This window comes from Cyanistes caeruleus, chromosome 24 (assembly GCF_971803275.1).
Source record: "Cyanistes caeruleus chromosome 24, bCyaCae1.hap1.1, whole genome shotgun sequence".
In the NCBI taxonomy this organism is placed as follows: Eukaryota; Metazoa; Chordata; class Aves; order Passeriformes; family Paridae; genus Cyanistes; species Cyanistes caeruleus.
The window spans coordinates 3,366,516-3,385,624 of NC_141724.1; the positions used below are offsets into that span (position 1 = coordinate 3,366,516).

At 52.5% G+C, this 19,109-nt stretch overlaps 2 protein-coding genes across 10 annotated transcripts in view; one reads left to right on the forward strand and one right to left on the reverse strand.

Moving 5' to 3' along the window:
- Positions 1–141: 141 nt before the first annotated feature.
- Positions 142–2,371, reverse strand: TAF11 (TATA-box binding protein associated factor 11). 3 transcript variants are annotated; one of them, XM_086862019.1, is made up of 5 exons: positions 2,207–2,371; positions 1,695–1,834; positions 1,439–1,526; positions 1,126–1,222; positions 142–522 (listed from the first exon to the last, which is right to left on the reverse strand). In XM_086862019.1, the coding sequence occupies exons 1-5, from the start codon at positions 2,369–2,371 to the stop codon at positions 392–394; spliced, it is 621 nt and encodes a 206-aa protein (XP_086718145.1). In that variant the 3' UTR covers positions 142–391. The 3 variants fall into 3 exon arrangements, with proteins under 3 accessions (XP_086718145.1, XP_086718144.1, XP_086718146.1); XM_086862018.1 differs by having other exon boundaries at positions 1,906–2,274; XM_086862020.1 differs by lacking the exon at positions 2,207–2,371 and adding an exon at positions 1,960–2,193.
- Positions 2,267–19,109, forward strand: part of ANKS1A (ankyrin repeat and sterile alpha motif domain containing 1A) — a 77,133-nt gene continuing 60,290 nt past the window's right edge. For 4 of the 7 annotated variants that reach the window (XM_086862009.1, XM_086862010.1, XM_086862008.1 and 1 more), the window contains exon 1: positions 2,681–3,046. In XM_086862009.1, the coding sequence (XP_086718135.1) occupies positions 2,844–3,046 (203 nt within the window). In that variant the 5' untranslated portion in view covers positions 2,681–2,843. Of the gene's footprint in view, positions 3,047–19,109 lie in introns of all 7 variants that reach the window. The other 3 variants (XM_086862012.1, XM_086862011.1, XM_086862013.1) reach the window with 2 other exon arrangements.

Below are 19,109 nucleotides of genomic sequence, written 5' to 3' on the forward strand. Positions count from 1 at the left end.
GCTGTTTTAAGGGCAGCTCCTGGATTTGGAACACTGAATTTGGAAGCACAGTTGAGCCATAACTGCACATGTTCCCAGGGAACCAGCCCTGCCCCAGGCTGGGAGCACCTTGGGTCACACAACAAGCAGATCCCAGTCAGGTTACAAACACAAGAATAAGTTTAATGTACAAAAAAGCCACACATCTGGGCACAGAGCAGGAAATGCTCTGCAGCCCCTGGATGTTCCTCTCCCTGCTGTGTTGAGACCCCAAGTCCAGGTGAAGGGTGCACCCAGGCTCTGCCCAGTGTGGACATCAGGAACATCCTTGAGGTCACACAGGCCACCCCAAAGGGGCCTCATGAAAGAGTCCATCTGGGAACCTCCTACAGAAAGCTCATTTCAACCTTTCTCAGTGGAAGATGATCTTTTTGTACTTGGAGTTGGGGATTTGCCCACGTGCCTTGAGCCTCCGGACAGCCTCCCTCATGTGCTTGGGCTGCAGGGGGGGCAGCTCCCCCCACTTCTCACACACATCCAGAGCTGGACAAACAGAGAGAGAGGTCATGGCAGGGGCCAGCTGAGCTCTGCCCAACCCCTGCTGCTGCTTCAGTACAGTTTGAAACAGGTAACGTTTGTGTTTGGGGTTTGCAGCTCAGAGCCAGGAATTAACCTGCTGCACCAGCTCCTCCCTGACAGGAGTCCCAGGGCAGCAACCAGGACAAAAAGCTTCTAAACCACTCAGGCACTGTGGAGATGCTGGATCCAGGCGATGAATGAGCTCAGAGCCTCTGCTCTGGAGCCCTGGGGGCTGGGTGGGCTGTGGATACAACACGGGTTCAGCTCCCAGCCCCTGTACCAAACTGCTCCGAGCTCATCCCATGAAGAAAGACTGGGGCAGGTTTAGAGGCTTAAGGAACTCTGTCCCTGTAGCATTAGCAAGATCCTAATTATGCAGTTGCTCTGGGGCTGAGGGACAGAGCTGCCACCCCAGGTTCTCTGCATGAGAAGCAGCAACACTAGTGGGACCAGAGGGGCTGCTGCTGGAAGGGAGAACCATGGGAAATCTGGTCCTGTTCCACGTCCTGCTCCAAGCAGGGAATGTACCCCGGGTCCTTCACTTGTAACTCAGCAGGTGCCACTCACCTTCCTCCACCACCTCCCCAACAAACACCTTGGAGATGCCCGACATGGCAATGACGACATTCTGGGACACGGAGGTGCCGGTGATGGACTGGATGAGCTAGGACAGGGACAGGCGAGGACAGTCAGAGACCCACCCACTGTGACCTCTCAGCCCAGCCCCGCCCAGCCCCTCAGGGGTGCTCGGGGCCCAGCCTGAGCTGCAGCACCAGGTCTTGGTGCGGGGATTTGAGCTGGAATCCATCGGGATCAGCTGTCCCGGAACAATGGGCTGAGCCCAGCCCGCCCCGCTCGGCTCTTGCTGCCTCCCTCGTACCCGCTTGATGGCGGCCTTAGGGAAGGCAGAGCGACGATACATCTCGTAGCGGTTCAGCTGCTCCTCGGAAAAGGAGGAGACCAGGATCCTGCGGGGGAGACGGCGATCATTTAGAGCCGCGGGAAGGCCCTCCCAGGGCCGGGAGGAGAGGGGAGCGCTGTGGGAGGGGGAATCTGGGACGGGGCATCGGGAGCGGTGAGCTCGGGATCGGGCTCACGATTCCCGAGCTCCCAGGCACCGCCACGCCGGCACTCACTGCATTTTCTGGATCTCATCCTCGTCTACTTTTTGCTTCTTCTCCTTCCGCTCCTTCAGCTCCAGCTTCACCTTCCTGGCCGCACATGCCTGCAGCCCCGGGTCCTCCGCGTCCGCCGCCTCCCCCTCCGCGCTCCTCACCTGGGCGAGAGAACAGCGCTCGCTCTGCGGCCCCGCGGCCCGGCCCGGCCCCGCTCCCGCTCCCGCCTCACCTCCCCGTCCGCCACCTCCGCCTTGAGCTCGCTGCCACCGCCAGCCTCCCCCACCTCGCCTTCTCTCGCTCCCTCTGCGACTGCCGCTTCTCCCGCGGCCACCACCCCATCGCCGGCGGCGGGAGGGGAGGAGCCTGCGGGCGGCGGCTCCGGGACAGTAGCGGCAGCGAGCGATTCCCGGGCCGGGTCTGCCATAGCCACACCGCGGCGGGTGATGATGACGAAATACTACGGGAGCCGGGAGGGGGCGGAGCCTATCGCCACGGGAACGGTAAACGCGTGGCGCCTCGTGATGACGCACACTTCCCGGCGACGCTGGGGGCCCGTGGAGCCTGTAGTCATGGCAACGGAGATGCGACGGCACCTCTTGATGACAAAGGACTGCGAGCGCCGCGCCGGGGGGGGGAGGTGGTGTCGGTGCCGGTTGCCATGGCAATAGCGACTCGGCAGCGCATCCTAATGACATACACTACGGGCGCCGCGATATGGGCGGAGCATGTCGCCATGCCAACGGCGCGCCAACGGCGCCCCGTGATGACGAACAGCTACGGGCGCCGCGAGGGGATGCGCGGGGTGGGGCTTGTCGCCATGGCAGCGGGACTATGGAGGAGGGCCTCTGCGGGGCTCATCCCCAGGCCCTGCGCTCTCGGACCGGCCGGCCCCGCTCTGAACCACCCTCTCCACATCCGGACCCTGCCGGGACACGGGGTTAGAACGGCTCCGCTGCCCGGGCCCCGCTGGGGAAACCTTCCCAGACCCGCCCAAAACGAGCGCGGCTGAAGGACCTCGGGCAGCGGTGGGGGCGGGGCCTTCACGAGGCCACGCCCATTTCACCATCCACCACATAGGCCTCGCCTCGTCCCCGCCCATCAGGTTACGGCCCCGCCCCGCCGCGGCCCCGCCCCGGAAGTCGCGCGGGCGCCCGGGCCGAGCCGGCCATGGGGAAGGAGCAGGAGCTGCTGGAGGCCGCGCGCACCGGGAACCTCCCGGCCGTGGAGAAGCTGCTCTCGGGGAAACGCCTCAGCTCCGGCTTCGGCGGCTCCGGTGGTGGCGGCAGTGGCGGCGGCGGCTCCGCGGGGGGAGGCGGTGGCGGGAGCGGCGGGAGCGTCGGTGTGGGGCACCCGCTGTCCAGCTTGCTCAGGTAAGCGCGGCCCCGGGGGCGGGGACCGAGGGATCTGAGATGAGGTGGGGGCTCTGCGCGGACCGGGAGTTGGTTGCGGGGCTGTGGGACGGGAAGAGGGCGTGCGTGGGGCTGGGGTCTGCAGGGGAGCGAGGCTGGCAGGCAGCTGTAGGGGTTGGATGTGCTCCTGGAGCGCAGCGAGAGGGCTGCGGGACAAAGGGATGCCGGGGGTTCCTGGGGCTGCAGAGCTGCGGGGGACGCCGGGGTCTGTGCCCCGGGGGCGTGGACCGGAGCTGGAGGCTCCCCGGCTAGGAATCGAGGGCCGAGGGGGTGGGATGAGACATTGCAGCGGGCTGTGAGGGGCGTGTGAGCTGGGCACCCCTGAGAGTTGGGGGAAGCAGAGATGCGAGGGGGCCGTGCCGGAGGGAGCTGCGGCGGAACTCCTCGGGCTGCTGTGCTCGCAGCTAGGGGCCGGTGGGCTGGGAGAGGAGAAGAGAGGGGAGGGGAGAGACTTTCTGGCTATCTGGAGGCGGCACCGCCAGGGCTGAGTGCTGCCTGTTTCCCTGTCCAGCATCAAACCGCTGCAGGCTGGCGGCACGGGGAAGCTGTGCTGCGTTGGGAGGGCTCCATGGCCCGGGCAGCTTCTAGCGGTGGGAGAGCCGCGGGGTGACTTTCCAGGGCAGGTGTGCAGCCGGGTGTCCGTGCCCTGCGCTGGCATTGTCGTGGCTGGCGGTGACACTGCTGAATCTGGGGTCGCCTGTGGAATTTGCTGGTTGAAGCTCTTGGACTTTTGTTTTTTTTCTCTTCCCCATTTTTTGGCATCATCTCTCACTGCTGCGCTTCTGGAGCTGCAGCTTTGGGCCTCTTCGGCCTCTGCCGGGAATGCTCCGGATCCATAAGCAATTGGTTTGTACTGGGAGGTGTGGAGGAGATTTGTGTCCAGTGCCAAGTGACACAGTTGACATGCAGCCTGACTGTTCAGAGGGATGTGTCTTGCCCCTTTTGGCCGAATTTGATCCGTTTTTCCTTTCGTGTAACCCAACTGGATACCTGCAGGTTGTACTGGTGGCAGAGGCCCACAGACATTTGAGAGCTCACCCTGCCCTGGGGCACACATTTCCCTTTCTGAAACGTAAATCTACCCTTGGGTCGAGCTTTGTTCTTCTCTTTTGATATATTAAACAGTTTGAGCCCTTGTTTGAGTGGGATGGATGTGCCCACAGGGGGCTCAGATCAGTGCAGAGGGTCAGTGCAGTTGAACACCCTGTGAGCTGAAGCAGATCTGCCACTGCCTGACAGCACCTGAGCACGATGGTGTCTTTTCCCTGCCTTTCCCTGGGACAGTGCCCATGGTGCCATGGTCCTGGAGTGGTCCCATGGTGCCAGAGTGAGCCACACCATCCTTTTGACTCTGACCTGTTGCTGTGTTTTGAACATGTGAACAGACATGTGTGTGAAGGACAGTGACTGTCACAGCTGTCACTCATATTCTGTGGTCAGTACCATGGCTCTTGCTGCTGACACTGGAACTACCCCCCTTCCCCTGCCCAAGTCCCAGCCCCTGAACGTGTTTCTCCCTGTACAGCTGGGATTTGTGCCAGTGACACTGGTCTGGCTGCACATTGTGGGGCATGCCAATGTGTTCTGTGTGCCACCTGCTGCCATTTAGGGGCTTTGTGACTGTTCCTCACGTGCTGACTACGTTTTGGAGTCTGTGTTACAAGACTCCTCCAGGTGAGGAGCTTGTGTCGAGGTTTTGATGAGAAGCAGCTGCTGGGTGTCCCTGCAAGGAGAGGTCAGAGGGTGCAGGAGACAGGCTGGGACAGGCTGTAGGGACCAGACGGATGAATTTTAGGGTGGAGAAAACCTCACCTCTTCCAATGCTAGAACATGGGAATTTTCTAATGTAGGAGTTTGCCCTCCTTGTTTATGGGGAGAATCCTGTCCTCAGTCAGGTCTGCATGCTCCATATTTTCCCTTCCTCAGGCAGTCCCTGGCCCTAGGACTAGGCAGGCTGATCACTAGTCCTGCTGAGGCTCCTCGTCTGTAAGGATCTCTCCTGACACAGGAACTGCTGAACTGCTCTCCACCCCCAGAGCTCATTCCCAGAATAGAATCATAAATGCTCTGCTGGGCCGGCACCTTTGTTCTTTTCTCTACCCGATTTCAGGTTCCTATTTTATTTCTTTTTTAAGTCCTGCTGTTTGGATAACCTGTTCCCAAAGCTCTTTGCTCCTGAGGTGCCTGTCACAGCTTTTTCTGTCAGTTCTGCATTTCAAGTGTCTCAAAGATACAATTTTGGATGGGGTACAAACCAGGCATTCCCTGGAATTCCCACATTACACCTGGTACGTCCTGAGCTGGCACCTGCTCTGAGCTGGCACTCATTGTTTTGGGCCATTTCTCTTCCAAAGAGAGGAAGTGCTACTCCATGAAGTGGTAAAGATGCCTCTGGCAGTAAATTCATTGGAATGTGGTGTTTTATCAGGTAACCTGAACTGCCATCAGTCTGTTATCAGTTAAATGTGAACTTTGTCACGGTGTTGCTCCTGCCCAGGCTGAGCAGGGCCTGCTGGGTGTGGAGGCAGCACAGATTCCAATTACCGATGGCTGCAGGTGAGCAGGAAACAGCATGGGATAGAGTGGGATAAGCCACAGGAGGAGGAACTTGAAAGACAACTTAAGTCTCTCTCGATGGGTGAATGTGCCAGGGTGTAACAACTCTCAGGGCACTGGGCAGGAAAATAAATCCCAGTGGGAAGCTGATGGGAATTGGGAGTGCTGACAGCGGGCTGGTGGAATGAGAAAGATGCAGGAGGGGGAAAATGGGAGTGTGGATTTGCCAGAGCAGATGGTGGGCTCACAAAGAGGTGATGGCTGCCAGGGTTTGGGAGGCTCAGCTCCCTGCCGGCATCCAAGCATCCCCTGGGATCTGCCAGGGCCTGGGGAGCTGCTTGAGGCCTGGCTCAGGAGTCAGGAGCGGATCTCGGCTTCTCTGGTTCCAGCCATGGATCATGGCACAGGCAGAGGCACCGTGTGAGAAGCAGGGAGCAGCCAGAGAGAAAACCCACTCTGTGCTTGTGCAGCTTATGAGCAACAGCAAGTCCAGAAATCAGAAATGGTCTGTGAATCCTTGAGGTTTTTTGGGGTTATGAGCCACTTCTGCATTGAGGCTGCAGAATTTGATTTATTGTATTTTTTTTGGTGGTTCACTGTGAAGTTAAAGGCAGGAAACAACAGAACAATCTGTGGCTGAGCTATCAGGATGCATTCAGGAGGTTTTGCCAGGAGCAATGAGGGATGGGTTATGTTAAAGCCAAATCTGCAGAAGTGGCTTTTTATTTTCATCTATTGCTGTGAAAAAGTCTGGATCTGTGTTGCCAGAGGAGGAAATTGAGGCTGCTTCTGAGCCCCAGATGGGATATGCAGTTCCCAGGGAATGTATCAATGCGATGCTTCTGCTGGGAATGAGGAGTTTGGGTGCACATCTGTTGTGGGAAGGGTCAAGTGCTGCTCCACAGAAGCCACAACTCTTGTTCCAGCCCATTTTCAGCGTTTGCTGCTGGTGAGGGGTCTGGTTGGTTTAGAGAATGACGTGGTGGGATGGCAGAACACTTGAGGTGACTTCCAACAGTCCAAGTGTGGTTAGGAGTCAGAAAAATGAGTTCTTTTTTAAAACAGTGGGGTTTGGTATTTGTTCTGGTGTGGCTGATGGTTTACAGCAGGGATCTGGTAGTGCCATGTGTACTCCTGGGGGAGAGGCTCCAACTGTGCCTGTCTGCTGTTATTCCCAGGGGAAGGGACACTCAGGGTGCCAGGAAAGGTGGGGATTGCCTTGTCCGAGGTCAGGGTCGGGCTGTTGTGGGGGGTCTGTCCCTCCTTGTGGGACAAGTCCTGCAGGAGCAGCAGGGAAGGCTCCAAGGTCCAGCTTCCAGGGTTGTGCAAACAAGGTGCTTCCCTCTCTTCCCCTTCCCCATCCCCATCACAAGGGAGCTGCTCCTGCTGCATTCCCACAAACAGGGCAACGTTGGGTCTTCCCGTGGTCCTGCTGCTGTGATTAATCATCTCACCCACTTTAAACCTTCTCCTCTCCACACCCTCCCATGCACACAGCAAGGTGGGACAGGTCCCTCTTTAATTACACACCTGAGCACAGGGATTGCTGAAGGTGCTTGTGCCACAGGCACAGGTGTGCACCAGCGCTGGGCTGGGAATTGTTTCCTAAGTACTTCCCTTAAGAATTCAAAGGCTGCAGTTGCTGGCTGTGACTCTGCAGTGTTTTGTCTCTGTGTGATCTTGTGATGCAGTTTTGGAAAGTTTTTGTTTGCGTGCTGTGGTCAGCGGCGGTCCGTGTTCAGGACTGGGTCAGGAGCACTGGGCTCTGCTCGCTCAGGGACCTCGGAGCAGTGGCATTAGCCCTGCCCTGCTCCACTCGCCCAAGCCAGTGGGCAAAGCAGGACTTGTGGTTTCACAGCACCTGGGGCTTTCTTGGACATGAGGGAATTGATGGGTGAGTGGGTTCTTTCCTGTGAAACCCTCTTGAGAGAGCCCTGTCTCGCTCCCTTCCCAAAGGGCTGTGGCAACCTTGGGTTTCCAGGGTTTGGTTGGTAGAGAGGGGGATTGGAAGTGGAAGGTTCTGCACAGGTGGGTGTTGGGGGGGAGCTGAACAATCTTCCAGGTACTGGCTTCCCATCAGTCTTTACCCATATGCTGCATCCTCTGGTGCTCTGGGACTCGCTGTCTTGGGAATGTCAATGTATCATTGAGTTTGTGTCAGCCAGAGGGTGAGAACACAAGCTCAGTTTTTGCCTTGCTTTGAGAGTGTTCTGAAGTGCCAAGAGACTTATGGAAATATCCATATGCTCATGCAGGTTACCTGAAATGCTCCATCAGGGAGTTGCTGTAAGCTAAGATGTGGTGTGAGGAGTGTCATGGGGGTCCTGGTCTCAGGTGAGGAACTTCAGGTGGGCTTCATTGTGTTGAGGATGCTGAGGATGTTGGAACCAACGCAGCTACTTCTGGTGGTGCAGGTTGTGAACAGTCACAGTGTCCCACCATGGCAGGGGCTGGGGGCTGGAGCAGAGCCCAGGCACAAGGCTCCCAAGTGTTTTTGCAGTTGCCAGCTTGCACACCTTCCTGGGAGTGTTTGCGGGGCTCGCCTAAGATTTGGGCTCTTTCCTCTCGTGGAAGGAGCAGCAAAACACAATCACTACATGCATTTACTTATTTCCTATGCCATGCCCTGGCCCAGGTCCAGTGCTGGCTGGAGGATCCTGATCAGCTGTAGGAAGTCTGGGTTGTTTGTTCTCGGCTGTTTCTGAAACTTGAGTGCCCTGAGGGGATGTTTGTGAGATTCCTTGATGACTTTTTGATTTGTGTACCCCAAGTTCTTATCCTGCCATTGAGCTATTGGGAACAAAGGACAGATATGGCTGTAACCCAGCTGGGGTGATGAGATCCTGATGTTTCCATGGCCTCGTGGCCTCCATTTGTGTCATTGGTCCCAAAACTGAAGAAATACCACTGCAGATCTGAACACAGACAGAGCACTCTGTGTTCTGAAAGCAGGAGTGATGCAGAACTCAGCTGGATGCTGGGTGTTGGACACTGGGTCTGTGCACTTTACAGTGCAATGTAAAGATTCCAGCTTGGCCTGGCTGGAATGAAGGTCTCAGCCATCCCCAGCTCCTCCTCTCGAGGTTTGGCTGTGCCAGGGGAAACACTGCATCTGGCAGGTCTAACAAACTCCTTTCTCCTGAGGCTGCAGTTCCTGGATCCAGCAGGAGGGAAAGGCAGGAGGAAGTGTCTCCTGTTGCCTTCTGCTCCTGCGTGCAGCCGGTTGTGCCCCAGCAATGTGTGTTGCTGCTCCATTCACTGTCACAGGTCTCCTCCACCCTTTGGCAGGGAGCAGAACTTTCTGGAGATGAACGATTTGAACAGTATTGGGTGTACTGGGAGCAGCCAAGCCAAGAAACAGCGTTCATCCAGCTGGATTTTTGTGAGGTCTCATTTTGTGAGGTCAGTGAGACTGAAGGACAAACAAACAGAATAGAAAAGACATAGGTGAAAGGTGTGACACAGATTGCCAGTAATAGAGAATGGAGGAAATGTATCCATGTCATGCCAGACCAGAAGGAAAGCCCCTCTCAGCTGTCCTGGGACAAAGGACAGGCAGTTCCTGGAGGCTGAGCCCCTCCAGTGGCAGTGTCCGAGGGACTGCCAGGCTGGCTCTCAGTACAGAACATGTTCTGACACCTCCACTCCATGTGAGCCCATCACCTTTCCAGGCTGTGCCATCCATCCCTGCTCTGTTCCGCTCCTCGGATGCAGCTGTGGAGTGCTGTGGTGCTCTGGCTGTGGAATCCTCTCAAGGTGAACCATCCTTGAGAAGGTGCCTCTGAACATGGGTGATGGCAGTTTGCTCTTGTCACTGCAGCATGAGCTCTGCCCAATGCTGAGCTGGCACTGTCACTGTCCCAAAGAGCTCGCTCCAGAGTACAGCTTAGTCATGGAAATGAGATAAATCCTATTTCACAGAAACTGGTAAAAATAAAACTATTGAGGATTGATTTGTTTCTATAGCAACCGACTGGCAAAGTGAACGCAGCTGCTGTCTGCAGGAGGGAGGAAAACAGAGCTGGAAATGTCGGTGCACCTGGGCTGGCTGTTTGCAGTAGAGAGCCTGGGGGCCGGGGAGGGGGCAAAGGCTCAAATAAAGACAGGGCAGGAAGGTGTGAGCTGCCTTTGGAATGAAATTTGAGCTGGACTGTGTGAATGTGCCCTCTTCTTCACAAAACCTGGGTAACCTCAGAGCTCTTTATGTCCTACTTCCAAAAGGTTGTGCTCCTGCACCCTCATGGGTGGGGAGATGCCCTGCCGTGGGTCAGGCAGGACATTAATGCCACATGGTACCAGGGTATCCATCACGTCACATGAACGTTTCTAGACCTCAATCCAAAATTACTTTGTCCTGGTGCCATAACTCAATGAGAAATACTCAGCTTTGAGAAATTTGGATGTATCAGATTGGAGTTAAACTTTTTCGATTGCCCTTTAACTGAACGTTGTGATGGATGCTTGGCAGGGATTCCTGCAGGTGTTTGTATCCTGGAAGAAAATCCAGTTGGGCCTCCAGACTACTGGATAAGGGACTTGAGTTTGGAACTATTTCTGTCTCAGCAGTGTGTAGTTTTGTGTGGTTTTTACTTTTTCCTAAGCTAAGTATTTTAGCTGGCTCTGGCACATGCAGGATGTCAAGGTGGCTGTTTAAATGCCTAGGAGGCTGCAGGATGCAAAGTGCTGGGATTGTGTGTTTAGGTGCATGCTTGGCTTGCTGTTGTGTTGCTGTTGAGGGTTTCAGGTGAAAATCAGGGTATTTATCTGACATGGCAGGATGCTGAGGGAATTATAGGAGGAGGAGTGTTGTGCATGGCTTTACTGGACACTCTGCAGGAGCCTGAGTTATTCAGCTGAAGGAAAAGTGAGCTGGAGTTGGTGTGTAGGTTTGGTAAGCCCAGGTACATTCACACTCCTCCTTTGTTATTTAAATACATGGTTTATTTTAAAGGGAAATTAGATTTAAAAATAAACCTCAAGTTTTTTCCAGTTCAAAGGAAGTGTCTGTAGTGCCATGAACTGAGGACACGAGGACAAAACCCTGTCTGAGAGTGAGTGCCATAAATATTATGCAAATACATTATCTCGTTAGATTTTTATCTAATCCCATTGCCTGCTGTTGTGCAGGCTCCTGAGGCAAGCAAGGCTGAAAATGTCGTAGGTGGTCTTTCAAATATAATATTAAAGTGGGTTGGAAATTGGGTGAATTGACTTTTGCCTCATCCTAATTAAGGCACTGAGAAGTTTGGCATTACAAAGTGCCTCCTCATTTTAGAACAGAATCCCATTCCAGAGGCTGGGTGCCTACTGAGGTTTGAAGGACCTCCATGCAGGGACCCAGGTGAGCTCTACAGGCTCTTCCTCACTGCTCTCAGTTTCAGGAATCAGCACAATTTTTTTAGGAATCAGGAGCAGGATTAGGATAAAGCCTTAAGCTCTGCAGACTTCAAAGCTTTGCATTGTGATCTTGGCTCTGTTACAAGGACAGTGAAATCCATCAGATGATTTAAATAAGAGACAAGTCCTGTGGACTTGTGTTGGCTTTTTCCTAGTGCTTCTTTCCAGTGATTTCTTAAGCCACAGTTTCTCTCTGCACAGTGGGGACTCTGGTAGAGTTGACTGCCCTGTGAGAGATGTTTGACCTCAGTTCATCCCATGATCCCCATGGATGACTTGTGGATGTCCTGGAGTGTTGTTAGCAACCACCTTTGCATGATTTTCAGCTACTGCATTGCCCCTGTGCCCCTTCAGCCTGGTGCAGGCTGTGAAGCTGTGTCTTTGCTCCCGTGGCTCATCTGCTCTGGGTCAGAACAGCTGAAAATGGAACTTGGAGGATGAGTGGAATTCATGCTGGATTTGGCATTTTGAAAATATTTCCTCTAATCTCAACAGAAATTATTTCACAGAAGGAGTGAAACAGGATGTGACCTTGACATTCCTTTTCCCTGAAAATAAAGACTAAAGAGAATTGGTTTAAAAGCTCAGAGGATCTTGGTTGTGTTATTGGGTGTGAGTTGTTACAGCTGAGATATAATTATTTGCTGGGACAGTCACAGTAACCCTGAAATCGTTTGAAGTAATGGGGAGTTTTATCCTGCATATATTTAGGAGTCTGACTGGCATATGTACATTCCTTCTGTACATTAAAAATGTCAGGCTGGGAAAGGCTCTGCTGCTGAAAGCAGCTTCTGGCTGGGAGAGCTGTATTGAACAGAGAAAAGGCTCAGAGCCAGGTCTGTTATTCTTGCAGAGAAGCAGGAAGAAATGTTTCAAGGGGTTTGGAACATCTTATGTTGTAAATGTTCCCCAAAGAATGACTTTTTTTTTTGGTGAGGAAAAAAGTTGTTTGAGGCTGTCATTATAGGCAGAATCAGAGCTGGCATTTGGGTGAAACCAGGACTGGAAGTTGCAGATCCACCATGAAATATGTGAGAGCATCTCTCTTTGCTGTCTGTTCCATTATTGGTTCAGTTTTCAGCATCAGGGGTGGGTGCATCTGCCTCTGGTGGCCCTTGGGGAGTAGTCCCTGCCCTTCCCCAGGGCTCTTGGAGCAGGGCAGGACTGTCACACTCCATCCCTCTGTTTGACTGCCTGGCTCATGCCCTCAGCTCTCAGCACTGTGTTTTTCAGCTCTAACCTTATCTCTGTTCAGATAGTGCACACAAGTAATGACAACTTCTAGGAGCTATCTCAGGATTCGGGAATAATTTCCTGCCTTGGCCGTTCACTCCCGTTCCTGCTCTCTAACACACTGGATTTCAAGGATACTTCTGGAGAAAAAGGATGTCCTTTCTGATTTCCATCCTGCTTTTCCTCAGGAACTGTTGTCCAAGTCAGTTCTTTCTCTGCTTTATAGCCTTCCTGGTGGAGTTGCAAGTCACAGAGCTCTGTGGCTGCTCAGGTGTGTCCCTTGTGTTCCCATCTGAGCCACCATGGGGTCATTTCTCTGTTTGCCCTCCTCTTCCCACTGTCTTTGCTCTCTCCTTTCCCTGTCACTTGCTCTTTGGGCACCCAATTAAAAAGCTCATCAAGAAGGAATGTTTCTGTAGTCAGTGGTATGTCAGTGCCCTGTTTGTGTCCCCACTGTTGCCAGTTAATCTCTCCTCGCTGTGTCTTTCTTTAGCCCTCAGGGACTCCTGCTTAAGCTGGAGCTGGGATTGATACAGGTTTAAATGGAACCATGTGGGTGAGTGGCTGGGCTGCTGTGTTCAAGGGTAAAGTGTGCTCCAAATGTTTCAGTGGAAGCTTTGTTGCGGCTCTCAATTCTCCACTCCAGTGTCCCCTTCCTCGAGGGCCTTGCTTCTCATCCTGTTATTCTGCTGTTTGGTATCGGAGCAACTCATTTCCTTTTCACTCCAGCACCGTGTTTCTCTTGCCTGTCCTGATATCCTGGGCTGCAGCCCAGGGGTCCCTCCCAACGTCCTGGGTCTCCCCATGTGCACAGAATTGAGCACTGCAGTGCCCGCACCAATTCAGAGTCCTTGTGTCGCTGATCTGGGCAATGTCACAGGGGAAGGGCAATGTCGTGCGAATCTCTGTCTCACTGGTTTCAGTCTCCCTAAGGCAAAAGTGCACTCTGTGTGCAGTTGTTGGTAGAAAATAATTGCATTTTCTTTTTTAATTGCTGTAGGGAAAGGGTAATTCGGTCCCTGAATCTCTGTCTCTGCTTGACTTGGCCTATTTACCTGCTTTTCATCCGCCCCAGGTCAGACACGTCGCAGTTCAGTGTTCCAGGCGTTTGGGCTGGGCAGCAGCCAGGCTGAGAGGGGTGTGAGCAGGATTTGGGAAGAGCTGAGCAGCAGCCAGGCTGAGAGGGGTGTGAGGAGGATTTGGGAAGAGCTGAGCAGCAGCCAGGCTGAGGGGGATGTGAGCAGGATTTGGGAAGAGCTGAGAAGCAGCCAGGCTGAGGAGGATGTGAGCAGGATTTGGGAAGGGGTGGGCAACAGCCAGGCTGAGGAGGACATGATATGGCACAAAGCTGGCCAGTGCCAGTGCTCAGGAAGAAGTCATGGTGGCCCAGAGGAGCATTGGAGCATGGCTGGCTGGGCTGAGCTGGCAGACCCTGAGAAGTCTTTTAGTGCTAAGATGGGGAGAATGTGGGGTGATTTATTGTTTCTCTGTAGAGAGGTGTGAGACTTCACCAGGAGGAGGGTGTCTGTGTTTAAATAAAGCAACACCATCCCCATACCCTTCTCTAAGTGCAAGGTGTTAGAAATCCCAAATTCCCACTAAGATGTGTATTGGATCAGATCTCTGTGAGTGCTGGAAACAAACATTAACTTTGAGGTGTTCTGATCCTGTTGATGTTGTCTGACAGTGAGCACAAGGTGACACGTTTTCTGCCATCCCAAAACACTTAATTGACACATCCATCCCGTGCAAGGGCACTGGCAGGCGGGGGAGGGCATGTGTTCTACCACAATTCTTTCTGCCCAAGTTCCTTTTGATGACATTTTTACTCCAAGCTCAGAGCTTTGTGCCTGTCAGAAGGGAACAGCGCAGATGGACATGTTGGGCTCCAGACACGATGCTCCATTGCTGTTGGCTGACTGACATGTCCCGTGGGATTCTGCAGCTTGTTAAATCATCTCACAAAGGAGAAGGGGGAGGGAAAGCCTGGTGCGAGGTTGCCAGCTGTAGCCAGCTCAGTGCTGCAGCATCATCTGCTTGGTGGTTTTGATCAGGAATTTGTGGCTTCCCAGGGTTTCTTTATATTTCTCTGGAAGTGCTCAGTGAAGGGAAGGCAAATGGAAAAGTCTGGCACCTTTCTAAGGAATTGTGTTTCAGTGGAACCCAGCAGCCTGCACCATCTACATGTGTCTTGCTAATTTTCCCTGCATCTTATTTATTTTTTAAATATTGTATTTTCTTCCACTTAGTGCATTTTCTCCAGTGCTGTGGGAGGAGAGCTGAGCTGCAAATGGAGAGTGGGAAATGTTTACCTGAGCAATGCTCTGGTTCCTGTTCCAGGATATCCAATATCCAGTTCCAGGATATTGGTTTATGACATTGATAATGCTGCTCAATTCACAGAATTTCTGCAGGAATGTTTTGGTTCCTTTTGTTCCTAATCTTCAAAACCCCATCTAGTCAGATGCAAAAGAAGAGAATGGGCCACAAAATCAGTGTTCAGTAAACCTCAGTGAGAGGTTTGTCAGCATTTGGCAAATGTTAAATTTCTGTCCTCTTTTAGGGGTCACTTTCCTGCCATGAAAGAGCCCAGACCTCATGTCAAACCCTCCCATCTCCATGCTGAGTGCCTGCATTCCCATTTTCCCTGCTCTTCCCCTCTCATCATGCTGCCTTTGGCTCAGGTGTGGACAGTGGGATGCTCCTGCTGCTGCACACATCAGACCCCAGAGCTCCAGGACTCCTCCCAAAGACACTGCTTGGCTTTCTCTGACTCAGTGACCGACCCTTTTTGCACTTCTCCCAGCAAAGCTTGTTTGGCTCTGGCCCTGAGGTTAGAGCCAGTTTTGGAGCCTGTGTTGTGGGGTTGCTCCTGCTCTGTGGCCTGTCATCAGCTGGGAATGCTCCTTAATGGGAGTGGGTTGCAGAGTGCCTATAATGCTTTTAAGAATAAAGAGCAGCGTGTGCACTCAAGCCAGACCTATATTTTTCCTGTCCTGCAGCTCTTTATTTACCCCTGCTTGGAGGGATTCTCTGATGGTAGCATACGCTGTCTGCCTGACCCAGCCTTTCTGTCCCACTGCCACCCCCCACCATACATTAAGTTTAAATAAATGCATTTTCACTGCCAGGAGCCATCCATAAGGCTAGGGCTGGCCTCTTCCTAATGGGGGATTTTAGCTTGGATGGACATATTTCTATTAGTGATGCCAACCCTGTCTGACTCCTTTCTAGTGTGGTCTGCAAGCCCAGGAGTTAAATGTGTGGTTGTCATGGGTCTGTGCCAACCCAAAGCAGTCTCCCCTGGAAATGAGGAGTGTGAGATGGTAGGCTGCTTCTGAGGGAAGCAGATGAGCTCACCTTCTGCCTCTCAGTTCCTGAACTGACCCTTCACAGGCTGCTGTCACATTGCAAACCCATGAAGGTTTCCTGCTCCTGGTCACCTGCTGCATCTGAGGAACAAAAGGCTCTGCTCCTTTCCATGGGAGAAGGGATCATTTGGCCATCAGAGGATTTGCTGCTGCACAGTGCCCTGTTGACCTTAGACTGACTGGACTGTCTGCAGGTGTTGGGCAATGACGCTGGAGCTGTTGGCAATTGCTGTGGAGAGCTGTTGCTTCACTCAGAATGAGCTGGTGAAATGGGAGCTTGAGGTCTGGCTCTGTGCAGAGGACCAGGCGTGGCTCTGACTGCTGCAGTGTGTCAGTCAAAGTGGACTGAACCTGATGATTTTCACTGGGATCCCTGCTCAGTGGCTCTGCTGGAAGTGGGTCTGATTACAGAGCCCAGGCTTGGCAGCAGTTGTTCTGGCTGTGGTCTTGTGCAATGTCAGCTGGGTCACTTCTATGTGTCCTGCCTTTATTATGGTCCCTGCTTTTTGCCTGTGCATTCTGGCATCTTGTACTTGAGCTCATGACCCTTTGACTTCGAGGAAAATCTACCACTTATTGCAAATTAAAATCTGGGCCAAGAAGTTGAGGAGTGCAGAAGCTCATGGCTTTGGCTTCCTCTTCAGCCACTCTGATAGCTGAGTCTGACAGCTGTTTCCCCTGGGCTTTCTCAAAACTTGCCAAAAGGGGCTAAGAGTCCCTTGCCCCAGCAATACTCTAATCTTCTCCAGCCTTGCAGCAGCCACTTGTTTATAAAAGCTGTTGTAGTTTCTGGGGTTGGGGTATGTAAGAAGCACTGTCCCTGTTCTGTTGGGAGTCCCACCATGCCAAACCCTGCCTGCTGACGAGGTGGCTGCAGCAGGGCCTTCCTCACACTTGAGAAAAACATTAGCAGCTTCCTAACCCTGAGGCCTTGCCCAAAGCCTTTGGGTTGTTTGTGTTCCCTGTGTAAGCAGGAAATACCAAGTGAGGGCCGAGTTTGGTTGCAGGAATCCAGCGGTTGTATGGACGTGGATAGCTGGGATATGTGAGTGACCTGCTGTGGTGGCCTCTGGGCAATGGACTCGAGGGAATCTAACTCCAACCCTCACTTGTCCTCCTGACACTTTGTCTCTAAGGTTTTAAGTGAAGTACACAAACTTTATCTGAGGCTCAGCTGCTTTAAACTTCCTGGTGCCTTTGGGCCAAGCCACTTGTGTTTGCTCGCTGGTGTTTGATTGTGCGTTTTGTCTTTGGTGTTGGGTGTGTAAATACAGGGGGTCCAATGGCCTCTATGAGCACCCTGAGCTCTCCTGGTGCTTCCTTAACCCGTGTTAGTGAGACTAGAAGCCAGCCCCAAAGGTTCATCATTTGAGCTGAAAACCCCATGTTGCTCTCTAGGCTTGGCCCTGCTCTAGCTCCTTGCCTAGGGTGGTTTTGTGAGAAAAGTTACTACTGCACTTGGGAAGAATTAAATGGAAAAGCAAGAGGACAATATGGTCCTGTTTAAAGTTACTTTGGGGTTTTACTGTGACCTAAAGCATATGCTTTATTCAGCAGTTTTCACAAGCAGGAAGCTTTATTTAAGGCTTACAGCACTTGCTGAATCATGGAGCAAGAGACAGCTGAGAACAATAAATAGTATAAATGGAGCAGATTTTGCTGTTTTCAGAGCTTTCCTGACATCCTCAATGTTCAGTCTTAGTTGTCTTAAGCAGATGCCATCAGGAGCATCTTCAGATGCTGTCCTGGTGCAGCAAAGGGCAGGTGGGACCTGGGTAATCCTTTGAGAACAGAGACCACAGGGTAAAAGCAAAAACTCCTCTTTGATGTGAAGATTTTTGGATGATTGGGGAAGAAAAGAAATCAAAAAGCCGCAATGGTCAAATTTGCTCCAGACCTTTACTGGGGACCTGTATTTACAGCATTCTCCTGCCTGTGCTGGGATTGGAGTTTCTGTTTAATCAGAAACAGCCCAAAGTCTCAGGGAGTTCTGAGCTTTGTGCTCTGCTTTTCTCAGTACCAGTTTCCATATCTCAGGAGAATTGTGTCGCCTTTCTGGCGGAGCTGAAGAGGAGAGAAGGGAGTGATGTACTTCACTGCAGTCCCCACATCTGAATAGAAACAGTTCTCCTCTTGGATCCTTCCAGTCTGATCTTATGGGTGATTTGACCTTTCTTTGATAAAAGCTTTCTTTATTTGCAGGAATAAAAAAGCAAAGGGCAGGAGAGGACACAACAGATTTTTTAAAAAAATATATTTAGATTCTGGCAGTTTGTTTCTGCAGCACCCAGCTCTCACTGCTGGGCCAACTCCCTCCTGGGCTCCAGCTTTTCTTCTGCTCTGAGCTCCCTGAATAAACTTTGCATTTTACTCTGAAGCATTGACCTGAAGATTTCTAAGGAAGTGTTTTATCATGGGGACACCACGCTCCAATGGGGATGGATGCCCCAGGCTCTGGTCCCCAGCCCTGCCCACTGCACCACTGACCCTGGTTTTCCTCATTTCATAACTTCAGCTGAAAGAAGCATTTGTGTTAATTGCTGCTGGTTTTTCATGTGTTCACCCTCAAGCAGTTTGAGCTCAGCTTCCAAACACAGGTCAGTTTAATGTGTAAAACCATGGGACACTGGCATTGCCTGGGTTACAGCCCAAGCAAAGGCAGCACAGGTGCAATGTTAGAACTGCTCTAGACTGCACACAAGGCTCTCTGGCATGAGTTCTAACCATTAATTGCCACATTAAATCCAGCAATAAATTATTTGGGCAACCACACTGCAAGAGCCCACTGCCAAGAACAAACCAGAGCTGAGTGCTACTCAGTCCCCTTCATACTTCAGGACTGCAGAGCTGGATCAGGCAGGGCACTCCCACACACTCTGAGTGGGGGTTTTTGGTGTCTCACTGACCTTCTGGATGTAGTTTAAGCCATCATCCTGTGAACAATGTTGTTGGTACTGGAGGTGCACTGCATGTATGTATTGATCTTCATCTGCATGTGTGTATCCTTCTGGAGCACAGGATGGTGTGTGGTGTGCAGGATGCCTCAGGATAAGCCTCTGATCCTTTGTAAATTGGATTTTGTGGCTCACTTGCCTGTCCTCTTGGATAAAGTTTCCCCTTAGCTGCCTCTCCTATAGCAGAGCTCGGGTCCGTCTCAGGACTGCAAAGCCTTTTATAATGCTCTGCAGATCAGGAGTCACTTGGGAGGGACAGGGACAGGCTCCAGAGTGAGCCTGCTGCTTCATTCTCTTCTGGAATTCCTCTCAGTCTGCACGAGATTCTTGTTGGTTTGGTTTGGTGCCTTTCCTGATTCATGGCACTGAGGTGCTTCTGGCTAGCAGTCCCCCAGTGAGTACTGCTGTTTTAGAAAGCCTCTGGGCCACGTGAATCGTTGTGATTTCATGCTGGGGAGGAAATGGATTGCTGAGAGAAGGCTAGCTTCAAACAGAGCCAGAGCTGGCTGATTT